General features: G+C 52.5%; 1 protein-coding gene across 4 annotated transcripts in view; it reads right to left on the reverse strand.

The window, feature by feature from the left end:
• The window catches only part of LOC144671824 (uncharacterized), a 52,397-nt gene that overhangs the window by 21,917 nt on the left and 8,569 nt on the right, over nucleotides 1-21,911 (reverse strand). The window contains exon 5 of one of the 4 annotated variants that reach the window (XM_078533875.1): nucleotides 2,794-3,026. The exons of the other annotated variants lie outside the window; for them this stretch is intronic. Coding sequence (XP_078390001.1) covers nucleotides 2,794-3,026 — 233 coding nt within the window. Of the gene's footprint in view, nucleotides 1-2,793; nucleotides 3,027-21,911 lie in introns of those variants that run through there. 4 annotated transcript variants of the gene reach the window in all.

Raw genomic sequence — 21,911 nt, forward strand, 5'->3', positions numbered from 1 at the left:
CCTGGAGGGAGCACTGTGTAGATTTACCAGAATGAGACCTGGACACCAAGGGTTAAATTACGAGCAGCGATCACACAAACTAGAGCGTTGGATTTATGAGGTTAGGAGTGATTTTATCAAAGTTTTCAAGATATTAAGGGGAACAGATAAGATCAATAGAAAGAAGTGATTTCCGTTGGCTGGGGAGTCTGGGACTGCGGGGGGGCAGGGTGTAAAAATGTCTATGTGTTGGTTTGTGCGTTGGTGGGGAAGGTGTATCTGGATATGTCTGTCTATGTATGTGTGTGCACATCTGTGTTTGCGCGTGTTACTCGATATGTGTGCGTGTGTCTGTATGTGTGCCTCTGTGTGAGTGCGTGTGTGTGTCTGTGTGCGTGTGCATCTGTGTCTGTGTGTGTGTGTGTGCCTGTGTGTGCGTGTCTGTGTGCGTGTGTGTGTGGGTGTGTGCGTGTGTGCGTGGGTGTGTGTGTGTCTGTGTGCGTGTGTGTGTGGGTTTGTGCGTGTCTGTGTGCATGTGTGTGTGTCTGTGTGCGGGTGTGTCTGTGTGTGTGTGTGTGTGCGTGTCTCTGCGTGTGTGTGTGTGATTGTGTGTGTGTGCGTGTGTTTGTGGGTGTGTGTGTCTGTGTGCGGGTGTGTCTGTGTGTGTGTGTGTGTGTGATTGTGTGTGTGTATTTGAGTGTGTTTGTGTGTGTGTGTGTGTGTGTGTGTGTGATTGTGTGTGTGTATTTGAGTGTGTTTGTGTGTGTGTGATTGTGTGTGTGTGTGAGTATTTGTGTGTTTGTGTGTGTGTGTGTGTGTATTTGAGTGTGTTTCTGTGTGTGTGTGAGTATTTGTGTGTGTGTGTGTGAGTATTTGTGTGTGTGTGTGTGAGTATTTGGGTGTGTTTGTGTGTGTGTGTGATTGTTTGTGTGTATCTGTGTGTGTTTGTGTGTGTGTGAGTATTTGAGTGAGTGTGTGTGTGTTTGTTTGTGTGTATCTGTGTGTGTTTGTGTGTGTGTGTGTGTGATTGTTTGTGTGTATCTGTGTGTGTTTGTGTGTGTGTGTGTGTGTGTGTGTGTGCGTGTGTCCGTGTCCCTCTCTCTCTGTTATAATTGCAGTGGATTCGAGTGTTTGTTCAGAGACTGAGACTGAGATCAGTGTTTGTCTGGGACTGAGCTGTGTTATTAACCATTAGCCCACCCGGCAGTTCTGATCTGGTGAATCAAAGTGAGGGAGAGGGTCAGAGTGAGGGGAGAGGGTCAGAGTGAGGGGAGAGGGTCAGAGTGAGGACAGAGGGTCAGAGTGAGGGAGAGGGTCAGAGTGAGGGGAGAGGGTCAGAGTGAGGGGAGAGGGTCAGAGTGAGGACAGAGGGTCAGAGTGAGGGCAGAGGGTCAGAGTGAGGGGAGAGGGTCAGAGTGAGGGGAGAGGGTCAGAGTGAGGGGAGAGGGTCAGAGTGAGGGGAGAGGGTCAGAGTGAGGACAGAGGGTCAGAGTGAGGGCAGAGGGTCAGAGTGAGGGGAGAGGGTCAGAGTGAGGACAGAGGGTCAGAGTGAGGACAGAGGGTCAGAGTGAGGGGAGAGGGTCAGAGTGAGGGCAGAGGGTCAGAGTGAGGGCAGAGGGTCAGAGTGAGGACAGAGGGTCAGAGTGAGGGGAGAGGGTCAGAGTGAGGGAAGAGGGTCAGAGTGAGGGAAGAGGGTCAGAGTGAGGGGAGAGGGTCAGAGTGAGGGAAGAGGGTCAGAGTGAGGGGAGAGGGTCAGAGTGAGGACAGAGGGTCAGAGTGAGGGCAGAGGGTCAGAGTGAGGGAGAGGGTCAGAGTGAGGGGAGAGGGTCAGAGTGAGGGGTGAGGGTCAGAGTGAGGACAGAGGGTCAGAGTGAGGACAGAGGGTCAGAGTGAGGGGAGAGGGTCAGAGTGAGGACAGAGGGTCAGAGTGAGGGAAGAGGGTCAGAGTGAGGACAGAGGGTCAGAGTGAGGGCAGAGGGTCAGAGTGAGGGGAGAGGGTCAGAGTGAGGGGAGAGGGTCAGAGTGAGGGCAGAGGGTCAGAGTGAGGGAAGAGGGTCAGAGTGAGGACAGAGGGTCAGAGTGAGGGCAGAGGGTCAGAGTGAGGGGAGAGGGTCAGAGTGAGGGGAGAGGGTCAGAGTGAGGACAGAGGGTCAGAGTGAGGGGAGAGGGTCAGAGTGAGGACAGAGGGTCAGAGTGAGGGAAGAGGGTCAGAGTGAGGGAAGAGGGTCAGAGTGAGGACAGAGGGTCAGAGTGAGGACAGAGGGTCAGAGTGAGGGAAGAGGGTCAGAGTGAGGACAGAGGGTCAGAGTGAGGACAGAGGGTCAGAGTGAGGGGAGAGGGTCAGAGTGAGGGGAGAGGGTCAGAGTGAGGGTTCGAGTGAGGGGAGAGAGTAAGGGGTGAGTGAGGGGTGAGTGAGGGGAGAGAATGAGGGGCAAGTAATGGGGGAGAGTGAGGATAGGGCGTCCGAGTGATGGGAGAGAATGGGGAGAGAGTGAGGGGCGAGTGAGGGGAGAGAGTGAGGGGCGAGTGAGGGGGAGAGAGTGAGGGGCGAGTGAGGGGGAGAGAGTGAGGGGCGAGTGAAGGGGAGAGAGCGAGGGGCGAGTGAGGGGAGAGAGTGAGGGGCGAGTGAGGGGCAAGTGAGGGGCGAGTGAGGGGGAGAGAGTGAGGGGCGAGTGAGGGGTGAGTGAGGGGGAGAGAGTGAGGGGCGAGTGAGGGGTGAGTGAGGATCGAGGGTCGGAGTGAGCTCCCCCTGGCCCAGCCCCCAGTGACCCCAGGACCACCTGAGCCTGAATGAGGGCCCTTCGTTGAGGAGGGTCAGGGGGTCAGAGCCCCTGCCCAGTCTGTGGAGTGAGCTGCCAGGGAGGCTCCTCGAGGATCACGGACCCTCCCCTCGCTCCGCCTGCCATGAGGGTCCTTCCCGGAGTCTTTAAATCTGATCCACACGGAGGAGACGAGGCCTGTGGCCAGAGCCAGGCCGATGATGCAGAGCAGCGAGACCAAGCAGCTCAGCTCCATCCCCACCGTCCAGCGCCCGTCCAGACCGGTCACTGCAGGGGGAGAGAGACACACAGACTGGTCACTGCAGGGGGAGAGAGACACACAGACTGGTCACTGCAGGGGGAGAGACACAGACCGGTCACTGCAGGGGGAGAGACACAGACTGGTCACTGCAGGGGGAGAGACACAGACCGGTCACTGCAGGGGGAGAGACACACAGACCGGTCACTGCAGGGGGAGAGACACACAGACCGGTCACTGCAGGGGGAGAGAGACACAGACCGGTCACTGCAGGGGGAGAGAGACACAGACCAGTCACTGCAGGGGGAGAGAGACACAGACCGGTCACTGCAGGGGGAGAGACACACAGACCGGTCACTGCAGGGGGAGACACACTGACCGGTCACTGCAGGGGGAGAGACACACAGACCGGTCACTGCAGGGGGAGAGAGACACAGACCGGTCACTGCAGGGGGAGAGACACACAGACCAGTCACTGCAGGGGGAGAGAGACACAGACCGGTCACTGCAGGGGGAGAGACACACAGACCGGTCACTGCAGGGGGAGAGACACACAGACCGGTCACTGCAGGGGGAGACACACTGACCGGTCACTGCAGGGGGAGAGACACACAGACCGGTCACTGCAGGGGGAGAGACACACAGACCGGTCACTGCAGGGGGAGACACACTGACCGGTCACTGCAGGGGGAGAGACACACAGACCGGTCACTGCAGGGGGAGAGAGACACAGACCGGTCACTGCAGGGGGAGAGACACACAGACCAGTCACTGCAGGGGGAGAGAGACACAGACCGGTCACTGCAGGGGGAGAGACACACAGACCGGTCACTGCAGGGGGAGAGACACACAGACCGGTCACTGCAGGGGGAGACACACTGACCGGTCACTGCAGGGGGAGAGAGAGACACAGACCGGTCACTGCAGGGGGAGAAACACACAGACCGGTCACTGCAGGGGGAGAGACATACAGACCGGTCACTGCAGGGGGAGAGACACACTGACCGGTCACTGCAGGGGGAGAGACACACTGACCGGTCACTGCAGGGGGAGAGACACACTGACCGGTCACTGCAGGGGGAGAGACACTGACCGGTCACTGCAGGGGGAGAGACACACTGACCGGTCACTGCAGGGGGAGAGACACACTGACCGGTCACTGCAGGGGGAGAGACACTGACCGGTCACTGCAGGGGGAGACACACTGACCGGTCACTGAGACAGGCCTCTTCCCCACAACATACCCCACCCCCTCCCCACCCCCTCCCCCACAACATACCCCAACCCCTCCCCCACAACATACCCCACCCCCTCCCCCACAACATACCCCACCCCCTCCCCCACAACATACCCCACCCCCTCCCCCACAATATACCCCACCCCCTCCCCAACCCCTCCCCCACAACATACCCCACCCCCTCCCCCACAACACTCCCCCACAACATACCCCACCCCCTCCCCCACAATATACCCCACCCCCTCCCCAACCCCTCCCCCACAACATACCCCACCCCCTCCCCCACAACACTCCCCCACAACATACCCAACTCCCTCCTCACCCTCTCCTCCAGCCCCACCCCACACCCAGACCCACATCCTTCCCCACCCCTGACCCCCAACACCCTCCGTGTGCTCCAACCCTCGTCCACCTCCAGCCCACCCCCTCGCCCCCCCACACCCGACCCCCTGCCCCTCTCCCATCCCATACCCCACCCCCCCGACCCACCCTCTGCCCCACCCCCTTCCCCAAGCTGTGCCCCACCACACCCCCCACCCCATTCCGCACCACTCCCTCACCCCCTCCCCCACCTGCAATGTGGCACCCAAATCCCTTCAGGACGTGACCCCAGAGGTTACCATATGGCTGTGAGCCCCTGACTGGCCTGGGGGTAGGGCTGGGGAGAGACAGTGAATTCTAACTGCCCTCTGGTGATGGAAAATCAATTTACACCCTGATCTGGAGTCGAGCACTCATTATTTCAAACAGTTTCAACAGTGAGAAGGATTGGCAGAAAAATTACACAAAGGGTTATTGGGATTGATACAGGGCTATGGGGAGAGAGTGGGGCAGTGGGTTTAGTTTGGGGATTGATACAGGGTTATGGGGAGAGAGTGGAGCAGTGGGATTAGTTTGGGATTGATACAGGACAATGGGGAGAGAGTGGGGCAGTGGGATTAGTTTGGGATTGATACAGGGCTATGAGGAGGGAGTGGGGCAGTACGATTAGTTTGGGATTGATACAGGGCGATGGGGAGAGACTAGGGCAGTGGGATTAATTTGGGATTGATACAGGGCTATGGGGAGAGAGAGGGGCAGTGGGATTAGTTTGGGATTGATACAGGGCTATGAGGAGAGAGTGGGGGCAGTGGGATTAGTTTGGGATTGATACAGGGCTGTGGGGAGAGTGTGGGGCAGTGGGATTAGTTTGGGATTAATACACGGCTGTGGGGAGAGAGTGGGGCAGTGGGATTAGTTTGGTGTTGATACAGGGCTATGGGGAGAGAATGGGGCAGTGGGATTAGTTTGGGATTGATACAGGGCTATGGGGAGAGAATGGGGCAGTGGGATTAGTTTGGGATTGATACAGGGCTATAGGGATAGAGTGGGGCAGTGGTATTAGTTTGGGATTGATACAGGGCTATGGGGAGAGAGTAGGGCATTGGATTAGTTTGGGATTGATACAGGGTTATGGGGAGAGAGTGGGGCAGTTGGATTAGTTTGGGATTGTTAGAGGGTTATGGGGAGAGAGTGGGGCAGTGGGATTAGTTTGGGATTGATACAGGGCTATGGGGAGAGAGTGGGGCAGTGGGATTAGTTTGAGATTGATACAGGGCTATGGGGAGAGAGTGGGGCAGTGGGATTAGTTTGGGGATTGATACAGGGTTAGGGGGAGAGAGTGGGGCAGTACGATTAGTTTGGGATTGATACAGGTCTATGGGGAGGGAGTAGGGCAGTGGGATTAATTTGGGATTGATACAGGGCTATGGGGAGAGAGTGGGGCAGTGGGATTAGTTTGGGATTGATACAGGGCTATGGGGAGAGAGTGGGGCAGTGGGATTAGTTTGGGATTGATACAGGTCTATGGGGACAGAGTGGGACAGTGGGATTAGTTTGCAATTGATACAGGGATATGGGGAGAGAGTGGGGCAGTGGGGTTAGTTTGGGATTGATACAGGGCTATGGGGAGAGAGTGAGGCAGTGCGATTAGTTTGGATTGATACAGGGCTCTGGGGAGAGAGTGGGGCAATGGGATTAGTTTGTGATTGATACAGGGATATGGGGAGAGAGTGGGGCAGTAGGATTAGTTTGGGATTGATACAGGGCTATGGGGAGAGAGTGAGGCAGTGGTATTAGTTTGGGATTGATACAGGGCTATGGGGAGAGAGTGGGGCAGTGGTATTAGTTTGGGATTGATACAGGGCTATGGGGAGAGAGTGGGGCAGTGGGATTAGTTTGGGATTGATACAGGGCAATGGGGAGAGAGTGGGGCAGTGGGATTAGTTTGGGATTGATACAGGGCTATGGGGAGAGAGTGGGGCAGTGGGATTAGTTTGGGATTGATACAGGGCTATGGGGAGAGAGTGGTGCAGTGGGATTAGTTGGGGACTGATACAGGGTTATGGGGAGAGAGTGGGGCGGTTGGATTAGTTTGGGATTGTTAGAGGGTTATGGGGAGAGAGCAGGGCAGTTGGATTAGTTTGGGATTGATACAGGGCTATGGGGAGAGAGTGGGGCAGTAGGATTAGCTTGGGATTGATACAAGGTTATGGGGAGAGAGTGGGGCAGTGGGATTAGTTTGGGAAATTGATACAGGGTTATGGGGAGACAGTGGGGCAGTGGGATTAGTTTGGGATTGATACAGGGCTATGGGGAGAGAGTGGGGCAGTGGGATTAGTTTGGGATTGATACAGGGTTGTGGGGAGAGAGTGAGGCAGTGGTATTAGTTTGGGATTGATACAGGGCTATGGGGAGAGAGTGGGGCAGTGGGATTAGTTTGGGATTGATACAGGGCTATAGGGATAGAGTGGGGCAGTGGGATTAGTTTGGGATTGATACAGGGCTATGGGGAGAGAGTAGGGCATTGGATTAGTTTGGGATTGATACAGGGCTATGGGGAGAGAGTGGGGCAGTGGGATTAGTTTGGGATTGATACAGGGCTATAGGGATAGAGTGGGGCAGTGGTATTAGTTTGGGATTGATACAGGGCTATGGGGAGAGAGTAGGGCATTGGATTAGTTTGGGATTGATACAGGGTTATGGGGAGAGAGTGGGGCAGTTGGATTAGTTTGGGATTGTTAGAGGGTTATGGGGAGAGAGTGGGGCAGTGGGATTAGTTTGGGATTGATACAGGGCTATGGGGAGAGAGTGGGGCAGTGGGATTAGTTTGAGATTGATAAAGGGCTATGGGGAGAGAGTGGGGCAGTGGGATTAGTTTGGGGATTGATACAGGGTTAGGGGGAGAGAGTGGGGCAGTACGATTAGTTTGGGATTGATACAGGGCTATGGGGAGGGTGTAGGGCAGTGGGATTAATTTGGGATTGATACAGGGCTATGGGGAGAGAGAGGGGCAGTGGGATTAGTTTGGGATTGATACAGGGCTATGGGGAGAGAGTGGGGCAGTGGGATTAGTTTGGGATTGATACAGGTCTATGGGGACAGAGTGGGACAGTGGGATTAGTTTGCAATTGATACAGGGATATGGGGAGAGAGTGGGGCAGTGGGGTTAGTTTGGGATTGATACAGGTCTATGGGGAGAGAGTGAGGCAGTGCGATTAGTTTGGATTGATACAGGGCTCTGGGGAGAGAGTGGGGCAATGGGATTAGTTTGTGATTGATACAGGGATATGGGGAGAGAGTGGGGCAGTAGGATTAGTTTGGGATTGATACAGGGCTATGGGGAGAGAGTGAGGCAGTGGTATTAGTTTGGGATTGATACAGGGCTATGGGGAGAGAGTGGGGCAGTGGTATTAGTTTGGGATTGATACAGGGGTTTGGGGAGAGAGTGGGGCAGTGGGATTAGTTTGGGATTGATACAGGGCTATGGGGAGAGAGTGGGGCTGTGGGATTAGTTTGGGATTGATACAGGGCTATGGGGAGAGAGTGGGGCAGTGGGATTAGTTTGGGATTGATACAGGGCTATGGGGAGAGAGTGGTGCAGTGGGATTAGTTTGGGACTGATACAGGGTTATGGGGAGAGAGTGGGGCGGTTGGATTAGTTTGGGATTGTTAGAGGGTTATGGGGAGAGAGCAGGGCAGTTGGATTAGTTTGGGATTGATACAGGGCTATGGGGAGAGAGTGGGGCAGTAGGATTAGTTTGTGATTGATACAAGTTTATGGGGAGAGAGTGGGGCAGTGGGATTAGTTTGGGAAATTGATACAGGGTTATGGGGAGACAGTGGGGCAGTGGGATTAGTTTGGGATTGATACAGGGCTATGGGGAGAGAGTGGGGCAGTGGGATTAGTTTGGGATTGATACAGGGTTGTGGGGAGAGAGTGAGGCAGTGGTATTAGTTTGGGATTGATACAGGGCTATGGGGAGAGAGTGGGGCAGTGGGATTAGTTTGGGATTGATACAGGGCTATGGGGAGAGAGTGGGGCAGTGGGATTAGTTTGGGATTGATACAGGGCTATAGGGATAGAGTGGGGCAGTGGTATTAGTTTGGGATTGATACAGGGCTATGGGGAGAGAGTAGGGCATTGGATTAGTTTGGGATTGATACAGGGCTATGGGGAGAGAGTGGGGCAGTGGGATTAGTTTGGGTTTGATATAGGGCTATAGGGATAGAGTGGGGCAGTGGTATTAGTTTGGGATTGATACAGGGCTATGGGGAGAGAGTAGGGCATTGGATTAGTTTGGGATTGATACAGGGTTATGGGGAGAGAGTGGGGCAGTTGGATTAGTTTGGGATTGTTAGAGGGTTATGGGGAGAGCACGAGGCAGTGAGATTAGTTTGGGATTGATACAGGGCCATGGGGAGAGAGTAGGGCATTGGATTAGTTTGAGATTGATACAGGGCTATGGGGAGAGAGTGGGACAGTTGGATTAGTTTAGGATTGATACAGGGCTATGGGGAGAGAGCGGGGCAGTGGGATTAGTTTTAGATTGATACAGGGCTATGGGGAGAGAGTGGGGCAGTGGGATAAGTTTGGGATTGATACAGGGCTATGGGGAGAGAGTAGGGCATTGGATTAGTTTGGGATTGATACGGGGCTATGGGGAGAGAGTGGGGCAGTGGGATTAGTTTGGGATTGATACAGGGCTATAGGGATAGAGTGGGGCAGTGGTATTAGTTTGGGATTGATACAGGGCTATGGGGAGAGAGTAGGGCATTGGATTAGTTTGGGATTGATACAGGGTTATGGGGAGAGAGTGGGGCAGTTGGAATAGTTTGGGATTGTTAGAGGGTTATGGGGAGAGAGTGGGGCAGTGGGATTAGTTTGGGATTGATACAGGGCTATGGGGAGAGAGTGGGGCAGTGGGATTAGTTTGAGATTGATACAGGGCTATGGGGAGAGAGTGGGGCAGTGGGATTAGTTTGGGGATTGATACAGGGTTAGGGGGAGAGAGTGGGGCAGTACGATTAGTTTGGGATTGATACAGGTCTATGGGGAGGGAGTAGGGCAGTGGGATTAATTTGGGATTGATACAGGACTATGGGGAGAGAGAGGGGCAGTGGGATTAGTTTGGGATTGATACAGGGCTAGGGAGAGAGTGGGGCAGTGGGATTAGTTTGGGATTGATACAGGTCTATGGGGACAGAGTGGGACAGTGGGATTAGTTTGCAATTGATACAGGGATATGGGGAGAGAGTGGGGCAGTGGGGTTAGTTTGGGATTGATACAGGTCTATGGGGAGAGAGTGAGGCAGTGCGATTAGTTTGGATTGATACAGGGCTCTGGGGAGAGAGTGGGGCAATGGGATTAGTTTGTGATTGATACAGGGATATGGGGAGAGAGTGGGGCAGTAGGATTAGTTTGGGATTGATACAGGGCTATGGGGAGAGAGTGAGGCAGTGGTATTAGTTTGGGATTGATACAGGGCTATGGGGAGAGAGTGGGGCAGTGGTATTAGTTTGGGATTGATACAGGGCTATGGGGAGAGAGTGGGGCAGTGGGATTAGTTTGGGATTGATACAGGGCTATGGGGAGAGAGTGGGGCTGTGGGATTAGTTTGGGATTGATACAGGGCTATGGGGAGAGAGTGGGGCAGTGGGATTAGTTTGGGATTTATACAGGGCTATGGGGAGAGAGTGGTGCAGTGGGATTAGTTTGGGACTGATACAGGGTTATGGGGAGAGAGTGGGGCGGTTGGATTAGTTTGGGATTGTTAGAGGGTTATGGGGAGAGAGCAGGGCAGTTGGATTAGTTTGGGATTGATACAGGGCTATGGGGAGAGAGTGGGGCAGTAGGATTAGTTTGTGATTGATACAAGTTTATGGGGAGAGAGTGGGGCAGTGGGATTAGTTTGGGAAATTGATACAGGGTTATGGGGAGACAGTGGGGCAGTGGGATTAGTTTGGGATTGATACAGGGCTATGGGGAGAGAGTGGGGCAGTGGGATTAGTTTGGGATTGATACAGGGTTGTGGGGAGAGAGTGAGGCAGTGGTATTAGTTTGGGATTGATACAGGGCTATGGGGAGAGAGTGGGGCAGTGGGATTAGTTTGGGATTGATACAGGGCTATGGGGAGAGAGTGGGGCAGTGGGATTAGTTTGGGATTGATACAGGGCTATAGGGATAGAGTGGGGCAGTGGTATTAGTTTGGGATTGATACAGGGCTATGGGGAGAGAGTAGGGCATTGGATTAGTTTGGGATTGATACAGGGCTATGGGGAGAGAGTGGGGCAGTGGGATTAGTTTGGGTTTGATATAGGGCTATAGGGATAGAGTGGGGCAGTGGTATTAGTTTGGGATTGATACAGGGCTATGGGGAGAGAGTAGGGCATTGGATTAGTTTGGGATTGATACAGGGTTATGGGGAGAGAGTGGGGCAGTTGGATTAGTTTGGGATTGTTAGAGGGTTATGGGGAGAGCACGAGGCAGTGGGATTAGTTTGGGATTGATACAGGGCTATGGGGAGAGAGTAGGGCATTGGATTAGTTTGAGATTGATACAGGGCTATGGGGAGAGAGTGGGACAGTTGGATTAGTTTAGGATTGATACAGGGCTATGGGGAGAGAGCGGGGCAGTGGGATTAGTTTTAGATTGATACAGGGCTATGGGGAGAGAGTGGGGCAGTGGGATAAGTTTGGGATTGATACAGGGCTACGGGGAGAGAGTGGGGCAGTGGGATTAGTTTGGGATTGATACAGGGCTATGAGGAGAGAGTGGGGCAGTGGGATTAGTTTGGGATTGATACAGGGCTGTGGGGAGAGTGTGGGGCAGTGGGATTAGTTTGGGATTAATACACGGCTGTGGGGAGAGAGTGGGGCAGTGGGATTAGTTTGGTGTTGATACAGGGCTATGGGGAGAGAATGGGGCAGTGGGATTAGTTTGGGATTGATACAGGGCTATGGGGAGAGAGTGGGGCAGTGGGATTAGTTTGGGATTGATACAGGGCTATAGGGATAGAGTGGGACAGTGGTATTAGTTTGGGATTGATACAGGGCTATGGGGAGAGAGTAGGGCATTGGATTAGTTTGGGATTGATACAGGGTTATGGGGAGAGAGTGGGGCAGTTGGATTAGTTTGGGATTGTTAGAGGGTTATGGGGAGAGAGTGGGGCAGTGGGATTAGTTTGGGATTGATACAGGGCTATGGGGAGAGAGTGGGGCAGTGGGATTAGTTTGAGATTGATACAGGGCTATGGGGAGAGAGTGGGGCAGTGGGATTAGTTTGGGGATTGATACAGTGTTAGGGGGAGAGAGTGGGGCAGTACGATTAGTTTGGGATTGATACAGGTCTATGGGGAGGGAGTAGGGCAGTGGGATTAATTTGGGATTGATACAGGGCTATGGGGAGAGAGAGGGGCAGTGGGATTAGTTTGGGATTGATACAGGGCTATGGGGAGAGAGTGGGGCAGTGGGATTAGTTTGGGATTGATACAGGTCTATGGGGACAGAGTGGGACAGTGGGATTAGTTTGCAATTGATACAGGGATATGGGGAGAGAGTGGGGCAGTGGGGTTAGTTTGGGATTGATACAGGTCTATGGGGAGAGAGTGAGGCAGTGCGATTAGTTTGGATTGATACAGGGCTCTGGGGAGAGAGTGGGGCAATGGGATTAGTTTGTGATTGATACAGGGATATGGGGAGAGAGTGGGGCAGTAGGATTAGTTTGGGATTGATACAGGGCTATGGGGAGAGAGTGAGGCAGTGGTATTAGTTTGGGATTGATACAGGGCTATGGGGAGAGAGTGGGGCAGTGGTATTAGTTTGGGATTGATACAGGGGTTTGGGGAGAGAGTGGGGCAGTGGGATTAGTTTGGGATTGATACAGGGCTATGGGGAGAGAGTGGGGCTGTGGGATTAGTTTGGGATTGATACAGGGCTATGGGGAGAGAGTGGGGCAGTGGGATTAGTTTGGGATTGATACAGGGCTATGGGGAGAGAGTGGTGCAGTGGGATTAGTTTGGGACTGATACAGGGTTATGGGGAGAGAGTGGGGCGGTTGGATTAGTTTGGGATTGTTAGAGGGTTATGGGGAGAGAGCAGGGCAGTTGGATTAGTTTGGGATTGATACAGGGCTATGGGGAGAGAGTGGGGCAGTAGGATTAGTTTGTGATTGATACAAGTTTATGGGGAGAGAGTGGGGCAGTGGGATTAGTTTGGGAAATTGATACAGGGTTATGGGGAGACAGTGGGGCAGTGGGATTAGTTTGGGATTGATACAGGGCTATGGGTAGAGAGTGGGGCAGTGGGATTAGTTTGGGATTGATACAGGGTTGTGGGGAGAGAGTGAGGCAGTGGTATTAGTTTGGGATTGATACAGGGCTATGGGGAGAGAGTGGGGCAGTGGGATTAGTTTGGGATTGATACAGGGCTATGGGGAGAGAGTGGGGCAGTGGGATTAGTTTGGGATTGATACAGGGCTATAGGGATAGAGTGGGGCTTTGGTATTAGTTTGGGATTGATACAGGGCTATGGGGAGAGAGTAGGGCATTGGATTAGTTTGGGATTGATACAGGGTTATGGGGAGAGAGTGGGGCAGTTGGATTAGTTTGGGATTGTTAGAGGGTTATGGGGAGAGCACGAGGCAGTGGGATTAGTTTGGGATTGATACAGGGCTATGGGGAGAGAGTAGGGCATTGGATTAGTTTGAGATTGATACAGGGCTATGGGGAGAGAGTGGAACAGTTGGATTAGTTTAGGATTGATACAGGGCTATGGGGAGAGAGCGGGGCAGTGGGATTAGTTTTAGATTGATACAGGGCTATGGGGAGAGAGTGGGGCAGTGGGATAAGTTTGGGATTGATACAGGGCTACGGGGAGAGAGTGGGGCAGTGGGATTAGTTTGGGATTGATACAGGGCTATGAGGAGAGAGTGGGGCAGTGGGATTAGTTTGGGATTGATACAGGGCTGTGGGGAGAGTGTGGGGCAGTGGGATTAGTTTGGGATTAATACACGGCTGTGGGGAGAGAGTGGGGCAGTGGGATTAGTTTGGTGTTGATACAGGGCTATGGGGAGAGAATGGGGCAGTGGGATTAGTTTGGGATTGATACAGGGCTATGGGGAGAGAGTGGGGCAGTGGGATTAGTTTGGGATTGATACAGGGCTATGGGGAGAGAGTAGGGCATTGGATTAGTTTGGGATTGATACAGGGTTATGGGGAGAGAGTGGGGCAGTTGGATTAGTTTGGGATTGTTAGAGGGTTATGGGGAGAGAGTGGGGCAGTGGGATTAGTTTGGGATTGATACAGGGCTATGGGGAGAGAGTGGGGCAGTGGGATTAGTTTGAGATTGATACAGGGCTATGGGGAGAGAGTGGGGCAGTGGGATTAGTTTGGGGATTGATACAGTGTTAGGGGGAGAGAGTGGGGCAGTACGATTAGTTTGGGATTGATACAGGTCTATGGGGAGGGAGTAGGGCAGTGGGATTAATTTGGGATTGATACAGGGCTATGGGGAGAGAGAGGGGCAGTGGGATTAGTTTGGGATTGATACAGGGCTATGGGGAGAGAGTGGGGCAGTGGGATTAGTTTGGGATTGATACAGGTCTATGGGGACAGAGTGGGACAGTGGGATTAGTTTGCAATTGATACAGGGATATGGGGAGAGAGTGGGGCAGTGGGGTTAGTTTGGGATTGATACAGGTCTATGGGGAGAGAGTGAGGCAGTGCGATTAGTTTGGATTGATACAGGGCTCTGGGGAGAGAGTGGGGCAATGGGATTAGTTTGTGATTGATACAGGGATATGGGGAGAGAGTGGGGCAGTAGGATTAGTTTGGGATTGATACAGGGCTATGGGGAGAGAGTGAGGCAGTGGTATTAGTTTGGGATTGATACAGGGCTATGGGGAGAGAGTGGGGCAGTGGTATTAGTTTGGGATTGATACAGGGGTTTGGGGAGAGAGTGGGGCAGTGGGATTAGTTTGGGATTGATACAGGGCTATGGGGAGAGAGTGGGGCTGTGGGATTAGTTTGGGATTGATACAGGGCTATGGGGAGAGAGTGGGGCAGTGGGATTAGTTTGGGATTGATACAGGGCTATGGGGAGAGAGTGGTGCAGTGGGATTAGTTTGGGACTGATACAGGGTTATGGGGAGAGAGTGGGGCGGTTGGATTAGTTTGGGATTGTTAGAGGGTTATGGGGAGAGAGCAGGGCAGTTGGATTAGTTTGGGATTGATACAGGGCTATGGGGAGAGAGTGGGGCAGTAGGATTAGTTTTTGATTGATACAAGTTTATGGGGAGAGAGTGGGGCAGTGGGATTAGTTTGGGAAATTGATACAGGGTTATGGGGAGACAGTGGGGCAGTGGGATTAGTTTGGGATTGATACAGGGCTATGGGGAGAGAGTGGGGCAGTGGGATTAGTTTGGGATTGATACAGGGTTGTGGGGAGAGAGTGAGGCAGTGGTATTAGTTTGGGATTGATACAGGGCTATGGGGAGAGAGTGGGGCAGTGGGATTAGTTTGGGATTGATACAGGGCTATGGGGAGAGAGTGGGGCAGTGGGATTAGTTTGGGATTGATACAGGGCTATAGGGATAGAGTGGGGCAGTGGTATTAGTTTGGGATTGATACAGGGCTATGGGGAGAGAGTAGGGCATTGGATTAGTTTGGGATTGATACAGGGCTATGGGGAGAGAGTGGGGCAGTGGGATTAGTTTGGGTTTGATATAGGGCTATAGGGATAGAGTGGGGCAGTGGTATTAGTTTGGGATTGATACAGGGCTATGGGGAGAGAGTAGGGCATTGGATTAGTTTGGGATTGATACAGGGTTATGGGGAGAGAGTGGGGCAGTTGGATTAGTTTGGGATTGTTAGAGGGTTATGGGGAGAGCACGAGGCAGTGGGATTTGTTTGGGATTGATACAGGGCTATGGGGAGAGAGTAGGGCATTGGATTAGTTTGAGATTGATACAGGGCTATGGGGAGAGAGTGGGACAGTTGGATTAGTTTAGGATTGATACAGGGCTATGGGGAGAGAGCGGGGCAGTGGGATTAGTTTTAGATTGATACAGGGCTATGGGGAGAGAGTGGGGCAGTGGGATAAGTTTGGGATTGATACAGGGCTACGGGGAGAGAGTGGGGCAGTGGGATTAGTTTGGGATTGATACAGGGCTATGAGGAGAGAGTGGGGCAGTGGGATTAGTTTGGGATTGATACAGGGCTGTGGGGAGAGTGTGGGGCAGTGGGATTAGTTTGGGATTAATACACGGCTGTGGGGAGAGAGTGGGGCAGTGGGATTAGTTTGGTGTTGATACAGGGCTATGGGGAGAGAATGGGGCAGTGGGATTAGTTTGGGATTGATACAGGGCTATGGGGAGAGAGTGGGGCAGTGGGATTAGTTTGGGATTGATACAGGGCTATAGGGATAGAGTGGGACAGTGGTATTAGTTTGGGATTGATACAGGGCTATGGGGAGAGAGTAGGGCATTGGATTAGTTTGGGATTGATACAGGGTTATGGGGAGAGAGTGGGGCAGTTGGATTAGTTTGGGATTGTTAGAGGGTTATGGGGAGAGAGTGGGGCAGTGGGATTAGTTTGGGATTGATACAGGGCTATGGGGAGAGAGTGGGGCAGTGGGATTAGTTTGAGATTGATACAGGGCTATGGGGAGAGAGTGGGGCAGTGGGATTAGTTTGGGGATTGATACAGTGTTAGGGGGAGAGAGTGGGGCAGTACGATTAGTTTGGGATTGATACAGGTCTATGGGGAGGGAGTAGGGCAGTGGGATTAATTTGGGATTGATACAGGGCTATGGGGAGAGAGAGGGGCAGTGGGATTAGTTTGGGATTGATACAGGGCTATGGGGAGAGAGTGGGGCAGTGGGATTAGTTTGGGATTGATACAGGTCTATGGGGACAGAGTGGGACAGTGGGATTAGTTTGCAATTGATACAGGGATATGGGGAGAGAGTGGGGCAGTGGGGTTAGTTTGGGATTGATACAGGTCTATGGGGAGAGAGTGAGGCAGTGCGATTAGTTTGGATTGATACAGGGCTCTGGGGAGAGAGTGGGGCAATGGGATTAGTTTGTGATTGATACAGGGATATGGGGAGAGAGTGGGGCAGTAGGATTAGTTTGGGATTGATACAGGGCTATGGGGAGAGAGTGAGGCAGTGGTATTAGTTTGGGATTGATACAGGGCTATGGGGAGAGAGTGGGGCAGTGGTATTAGTTTGGGATTGATACAGGGGTTTGGGGAGAGAGTGGGGCAGTGGGATTAGTTTGGGATTGATACAGGGCTATGGGGAGAGAGTGGGGCTGTGGGATTAGTTTGGGATTGATACAGGGCTATGGGGAGAGAGTGGGGCAGTGGGATTAGTTTGGGATTGATACAGGGCTATGGGGAGAGAGTGGTGCAGTGGGATTAGTTTGGGACTGATACAGGGTTATGGGGAGAGAGTGGGGCGGTTGGATTAGTTTGGGATTGTTAGAGGGTTATGGGGAGAGAGCAGGGCAGTTGGATTAGTTTGGGATTGATACAGGGCTATGGGGAGAGAGTGGGGCAGTAGGATTAGTTTGTGATTGATACAAGTTTATGGGGAGAGAGTGGGGCAGTGGGATTAGTTTGGGAAATTGATACAGGGTTATGGGGAGACAGTGGGGCAGTGGGATTAGTTTGGGATTGATACAGGGCTATGGGGAGAGAGTGGGGCAGTGGGATTAGTTTGGGATTGATACAGGGTTGTGGGGAGAGAGTGAGGCAGTGGTATTAGTTTGGGATTGATACAGGGCTATGGGGAGAGAGTGGGGCAGTGGGATTAGTTTGGGATTGATACAGGGCTATGGGGAGAGAGTGGGGCAGTGGGATTAGTTTGGGATTGATACAGGGCTATAGGGATAGAGTGGGGCTTTGGTATTAGTTTGGGATTGATACAGGGCTATGGGGAGAGAGTAGGGCATTGGATTAGTTTGGGATTGATACAGGGTTATGGGGAGAGAGTGGGGCAGTTGGATTAGTTTGGGATTGTTAGAGGGTTATGGGGAGAGCACGAGGCAGTGGGATTAGTTTGGGATTGATACAGGGCTATGGGGAGAGAGTAGGGCATTGGATTAGTTTGAGATTGTTACAGGGCTATGGGGAGAGAGTGGGACAGTTGGATTAGTTTAGGATTGATACAGGGCTATGGGGAGAGAGCGGGGCAGTGGGATTAGTTTTAGATTGATACAGGGCTATGGGGAGAGAGTGGGGCAGTGGGATAAGTTTGGGATTGATACAGGGCTACGGGGAGAGAGTGGGGCAGTGGGATTAGTTTGGGATTGATACAGGGCTATGAGGAGAGAGTGGGGCAGTGGGATTAGTTTGGGATTGATACAGGGCTGTGGGGAGAGTGTGGGGCAGTGGGATTAGTTTGGGATTAATACACGGCTGTGGGGAGAGAGTGGGGCAGTGGGATTAGTTTGGTGTTGATACAGGGCTATGGGGAGAGAATGGGGCAGTGGGATTAGTTTGGGATTGATACAGGGCTATGGGGAGAGAGTGGGGCAGTGGGATTAGTTTGGGATTGATACAGGGCTATAGGGATAGAGTGGGACAGTGGTATTAGTTTGGGATTGATACAGGGCTATGGGGAGAGAGTAGGGCATTGGATTAGTTTGGGATTGATACAGGGTTATGGGGAGAGAGTGGGGCAGTTGGATTAGTTTGGGATTGTTAGAGGGTTATGGGGAGAGAGTGGGGCAGTGGGATTAGTTTGGGATTGATACAGGGCTATGGGGAGAGAGTGGGGCAGTGGGATTAGTTTGAGATTGATACAGGGCTATGGGGAGAGAGTGGGGCAGTGGGATTAGTTTGGGGATTGATACAGTGTTAGGGGGAGAGAGTGGGGCAGTACGATTAGTTTGGGATTGATACAGGTCTATGGGGAGGGAGTAGGGCAGTGGGATTAATTTGGGATTGATACAGGGCTATGGGGAGAGAGAGGGGCAGTGGGATTAGTTTGGGATTGATACAGGGCTATGGGGAGAGAGTGGGGCAGTGGGATTAGTTTGGGATTGATACAGGTCTATGGGGACAGAGTGGGACAGTGGGATTAGTTTGCAATTGATACAGGGATATGGGGAGAGAGTGGGGCAGTGGGGTTAGTTTGGGATTGATACAGGTCTATGGGGAGAGAGTGAGGCAGTGCGATTAGTTTGGATTGATACAGGGCTCTGGGGAGAGAGTGGGGCAATGGGATTAGTTTGTGATTGATACAGGGATATGGGGAGAGAGTGGGGCAGTAGGATTAGTTTGGGATTGATACAGGGCTATGGGGAGAGAGTGAGGCAGTGGTATTAGTTTGGGATTGATACAGGGCTATGGGGAGAGAGTGGGGCAGTGGTATTAGTTTGGGATTGATACAGGGGTTTGGGGAGAGAGTGGGGCAGTGGGATTAGTTTGGGATTGATACAGGGCTATGGGGAGAGAGTGGGGCTGTGGGATTAGTTTGGGATTGATACAGGGCTATGGGGAGAGAGTGGGGCAGTGGGATTAGTTTGGGATTGATACAGGGCTATGGGGAGAGAGTGGTGCAGTGGGATTAGTTTGGGACTGATACAGGGTTATGGGGAGAGAGTGGGGCGGTTGGATTAGTTTGGGATTGTTAGAGGGTTATGGGGAGAGAGCAGGGCAGTTGGATTAGTTTGGGATTGATACAGGGCTATGGGGAGAGAGTGGGGCAGTAGGATTAGTTTTTGATTGATACAAGTTTATGGGGAGAGAGTGGGGCAGTGGGATTAGTTTGGGAAATTGATACAGGGTTATGGGGAGACAGTGGGGCAGTGGGATTAGTTTGGGATTGATACAGGGCTATGGGGAGAGAGTGGGGCAGTGGGATTAGTTTGGGATTGATACAGGGTTGTGGGGAGAGAGTGAGGCAGTGGTATTAGTTTGGGATTGATACAGGGCTATGGGGAGAGAGTGGGGCAGTGGGATTAGTTTGGGATTGATACAGGGCTATGGGGAGAGAGTGGGGCAGTGGGATTAGTTTGGGATTGATACAGGGCTATAGGGATAGAGTGGGGCAGTGGTATTAGTTTGGGATTGATACAGGGCTATGGGGAGAGAGTAGGGCATTGGATTAGTTTGGGATTGATACAGGGCTATGGGGAGAGAGTGGGGCAGTGGGATTAGTTTGGGTTTGATATAGGGCTATAGGGATAGAGTGGGGCAGTGGTATTAGTTTGGGATTGATACAGGGCTATGGGGAGAGAGTAGGGCATTGGATTAGTTTGGGATTGATACAGGGTTATGGGGAGAGAGTGGGGCAGTTGGATTAGTTTGGGATTGTTAGAGGGTTATGGGGAGAGCACGAGGCAGTGGGATTTGTTTGGGATTGATACAGGGCTATGGGGAGAGAGTAGGGCATTGGATTAGTTTGAGATTGATACAGGGCTATGGGGAGAGAGTGGGACAGTTGGATTAGTTTAGGATTGATACAGGGCTATGGGGAGAGAGCGGGGCAGTGGGATTAGTTTTAGATTGATACAGGGCTATGGGGAGAGAGTGGGGCAGTGGGATAAGTTTGGGATTGATACAGGGCTATGGGGAGAGAGTGGGGCAGTGGGATTAGTTTGGGATTGATACAGGGCTATGAGGAGAGAGTGGGGCAGTGGGATTAGTTTGGGATTGATACAGGGCTGTGGGGAGAGTGTGGGGCAGTGGGATTAGTTTGGGATTAATACACGGCTGTGGGGAGAGAGTGGGGCAGTGGGATTAGTTTGGTGTTGATACAGGGCTATGGGGAGAGAATGGGGCAGTGGGATTAGTTTGGGATTGATACAGGGCTATGGGGAGAGAGTGGGGCAGTGGGATTAGTTTGGGATTGATACAGGGCTATACGGAGAGAGTGGGGCAGTGGGATTAGTTTGCGATTGATACAGGGATATGGGGAGAGAGTGGGGCAGTAGGATTAGTTTGGGATTGATACAGGGCTATAGGGATAGAGTGGGTCAGAGGGATTAGTTTCTGATTGATACAGGGCAGTGGGGAGAGAGTGGGGCAGTGGGATTAGTTTGGGATTGATACAGGGCTATGGAGAGAGAGTGGGGCAGTGGGATTAGTTTGGGATTGATACAGGTCTATAGGGAGAGAGTGGGACAGTGGGATTAGTTTGGGATTGATACAGGGCTATAGGGAGAGAGTGGGACAGTGGGATTAGTTTGGGATTGATAAAGGGATATGGGGAGAGAGTGGGGCAGTGGGGTTAGTTTGGGATTGATACAGGGCTATGGGGAGAGAGAGGGGCAATGGGATTAGTTTGGGATTGATACAGGGCTATGGGGAGAGAGTGGGGCAGTGGGATTAGTTTGAGATTGATACAGGGCTATGGGGAGAGAGTGGGGCAGTGGGATTAGTTTGGGGATTGATATAGGGTTAGGGGGAGAGAGTGGGGCAGTACGATTAGTTTGGGATTGATACAGGGCTATCGGGAGGGAGTAGGGCAGTGGGATTAGTTTGGGATTGATACAGGGCTATGGGGAGAGAGTGGGACAGTGGGATTAGTTTGCGATTGATACAGGGATATGGGGAGAGAGTGGGGCAGTGGGGTTAGTTTGGGATTGATACAGGGCTATGGGGAGAGAGTGAGGCAGTGGGATTAGTTTGGATTGATACAGGGCTATGGGGAGAGAGTGGGGCAATGGGATTAGTTTGTGATTGATACAGGGATATGGGGAGAGAGTGGGGCAGTAGGATTAGTTTGGGATTGATACAGGGCTATGGGGAGAGAGTGGGGCAATGGTATTAGTTTGGGATTGATACAGGGCTATGGGGAGAGAGTGGGGCAGTGGGATTAGTTTGGGATTGATACAGGGCTATGGGGAGAGAGTGGGGCTGTGGGATTAGTTTGGGATTGATACAGGGCTATGGGGAGAGAGTGGGGCAGTGGTATTAGTTTGGGATTGATACAGGGCTATGGGGAGAGAGTGGGGCAGTGGGATTAGTTTGGGATTGATACAGGACTATGGGGAGAGAGTGGGGCAGTGGGATTAGTTTGGGATTGATACACGGCTATGGGGAGAGAGTGGGGCAGTGGGATTAGTTTGGGATTGATACAGGGCTATAGGGGGAGAGTGGGGCAGTGGGGTTAGTTTGGGATTGATACAGGGCTATGGGGAGAGATTGGTGCAGTGGGATTAGTTTGGGATTGATACAGGGTTATGGGGAGAGAGTGGGGCGGTTGGATTAGTTTGGGATTGTTTGAGGGTTATGGGGAGAGAGCAGGGCAGTGGGATTAGTTTGGGATTGATACAGGGCTATGGGGAGAGAGTGGGGCAGTAGGATTAGTTTGGGATTGATGCAACGTTATGGGGAGAGAGTGGGGC

The sequence above is a fragment of the Cetorhinus maximus genome, chromosome 34 (assembly GCF_964194155.1).
Source record: "Cetorhinus maximus chromosome 34, sCetMax3.hap1.1, whole genome shotgun sequence".
NCBI lineage: Eukaryota > Metazoa > Chordata > Chondrichthyes > Lamniformes > Cetorhinidae > Cetorhinus > Cetorhinus maximus.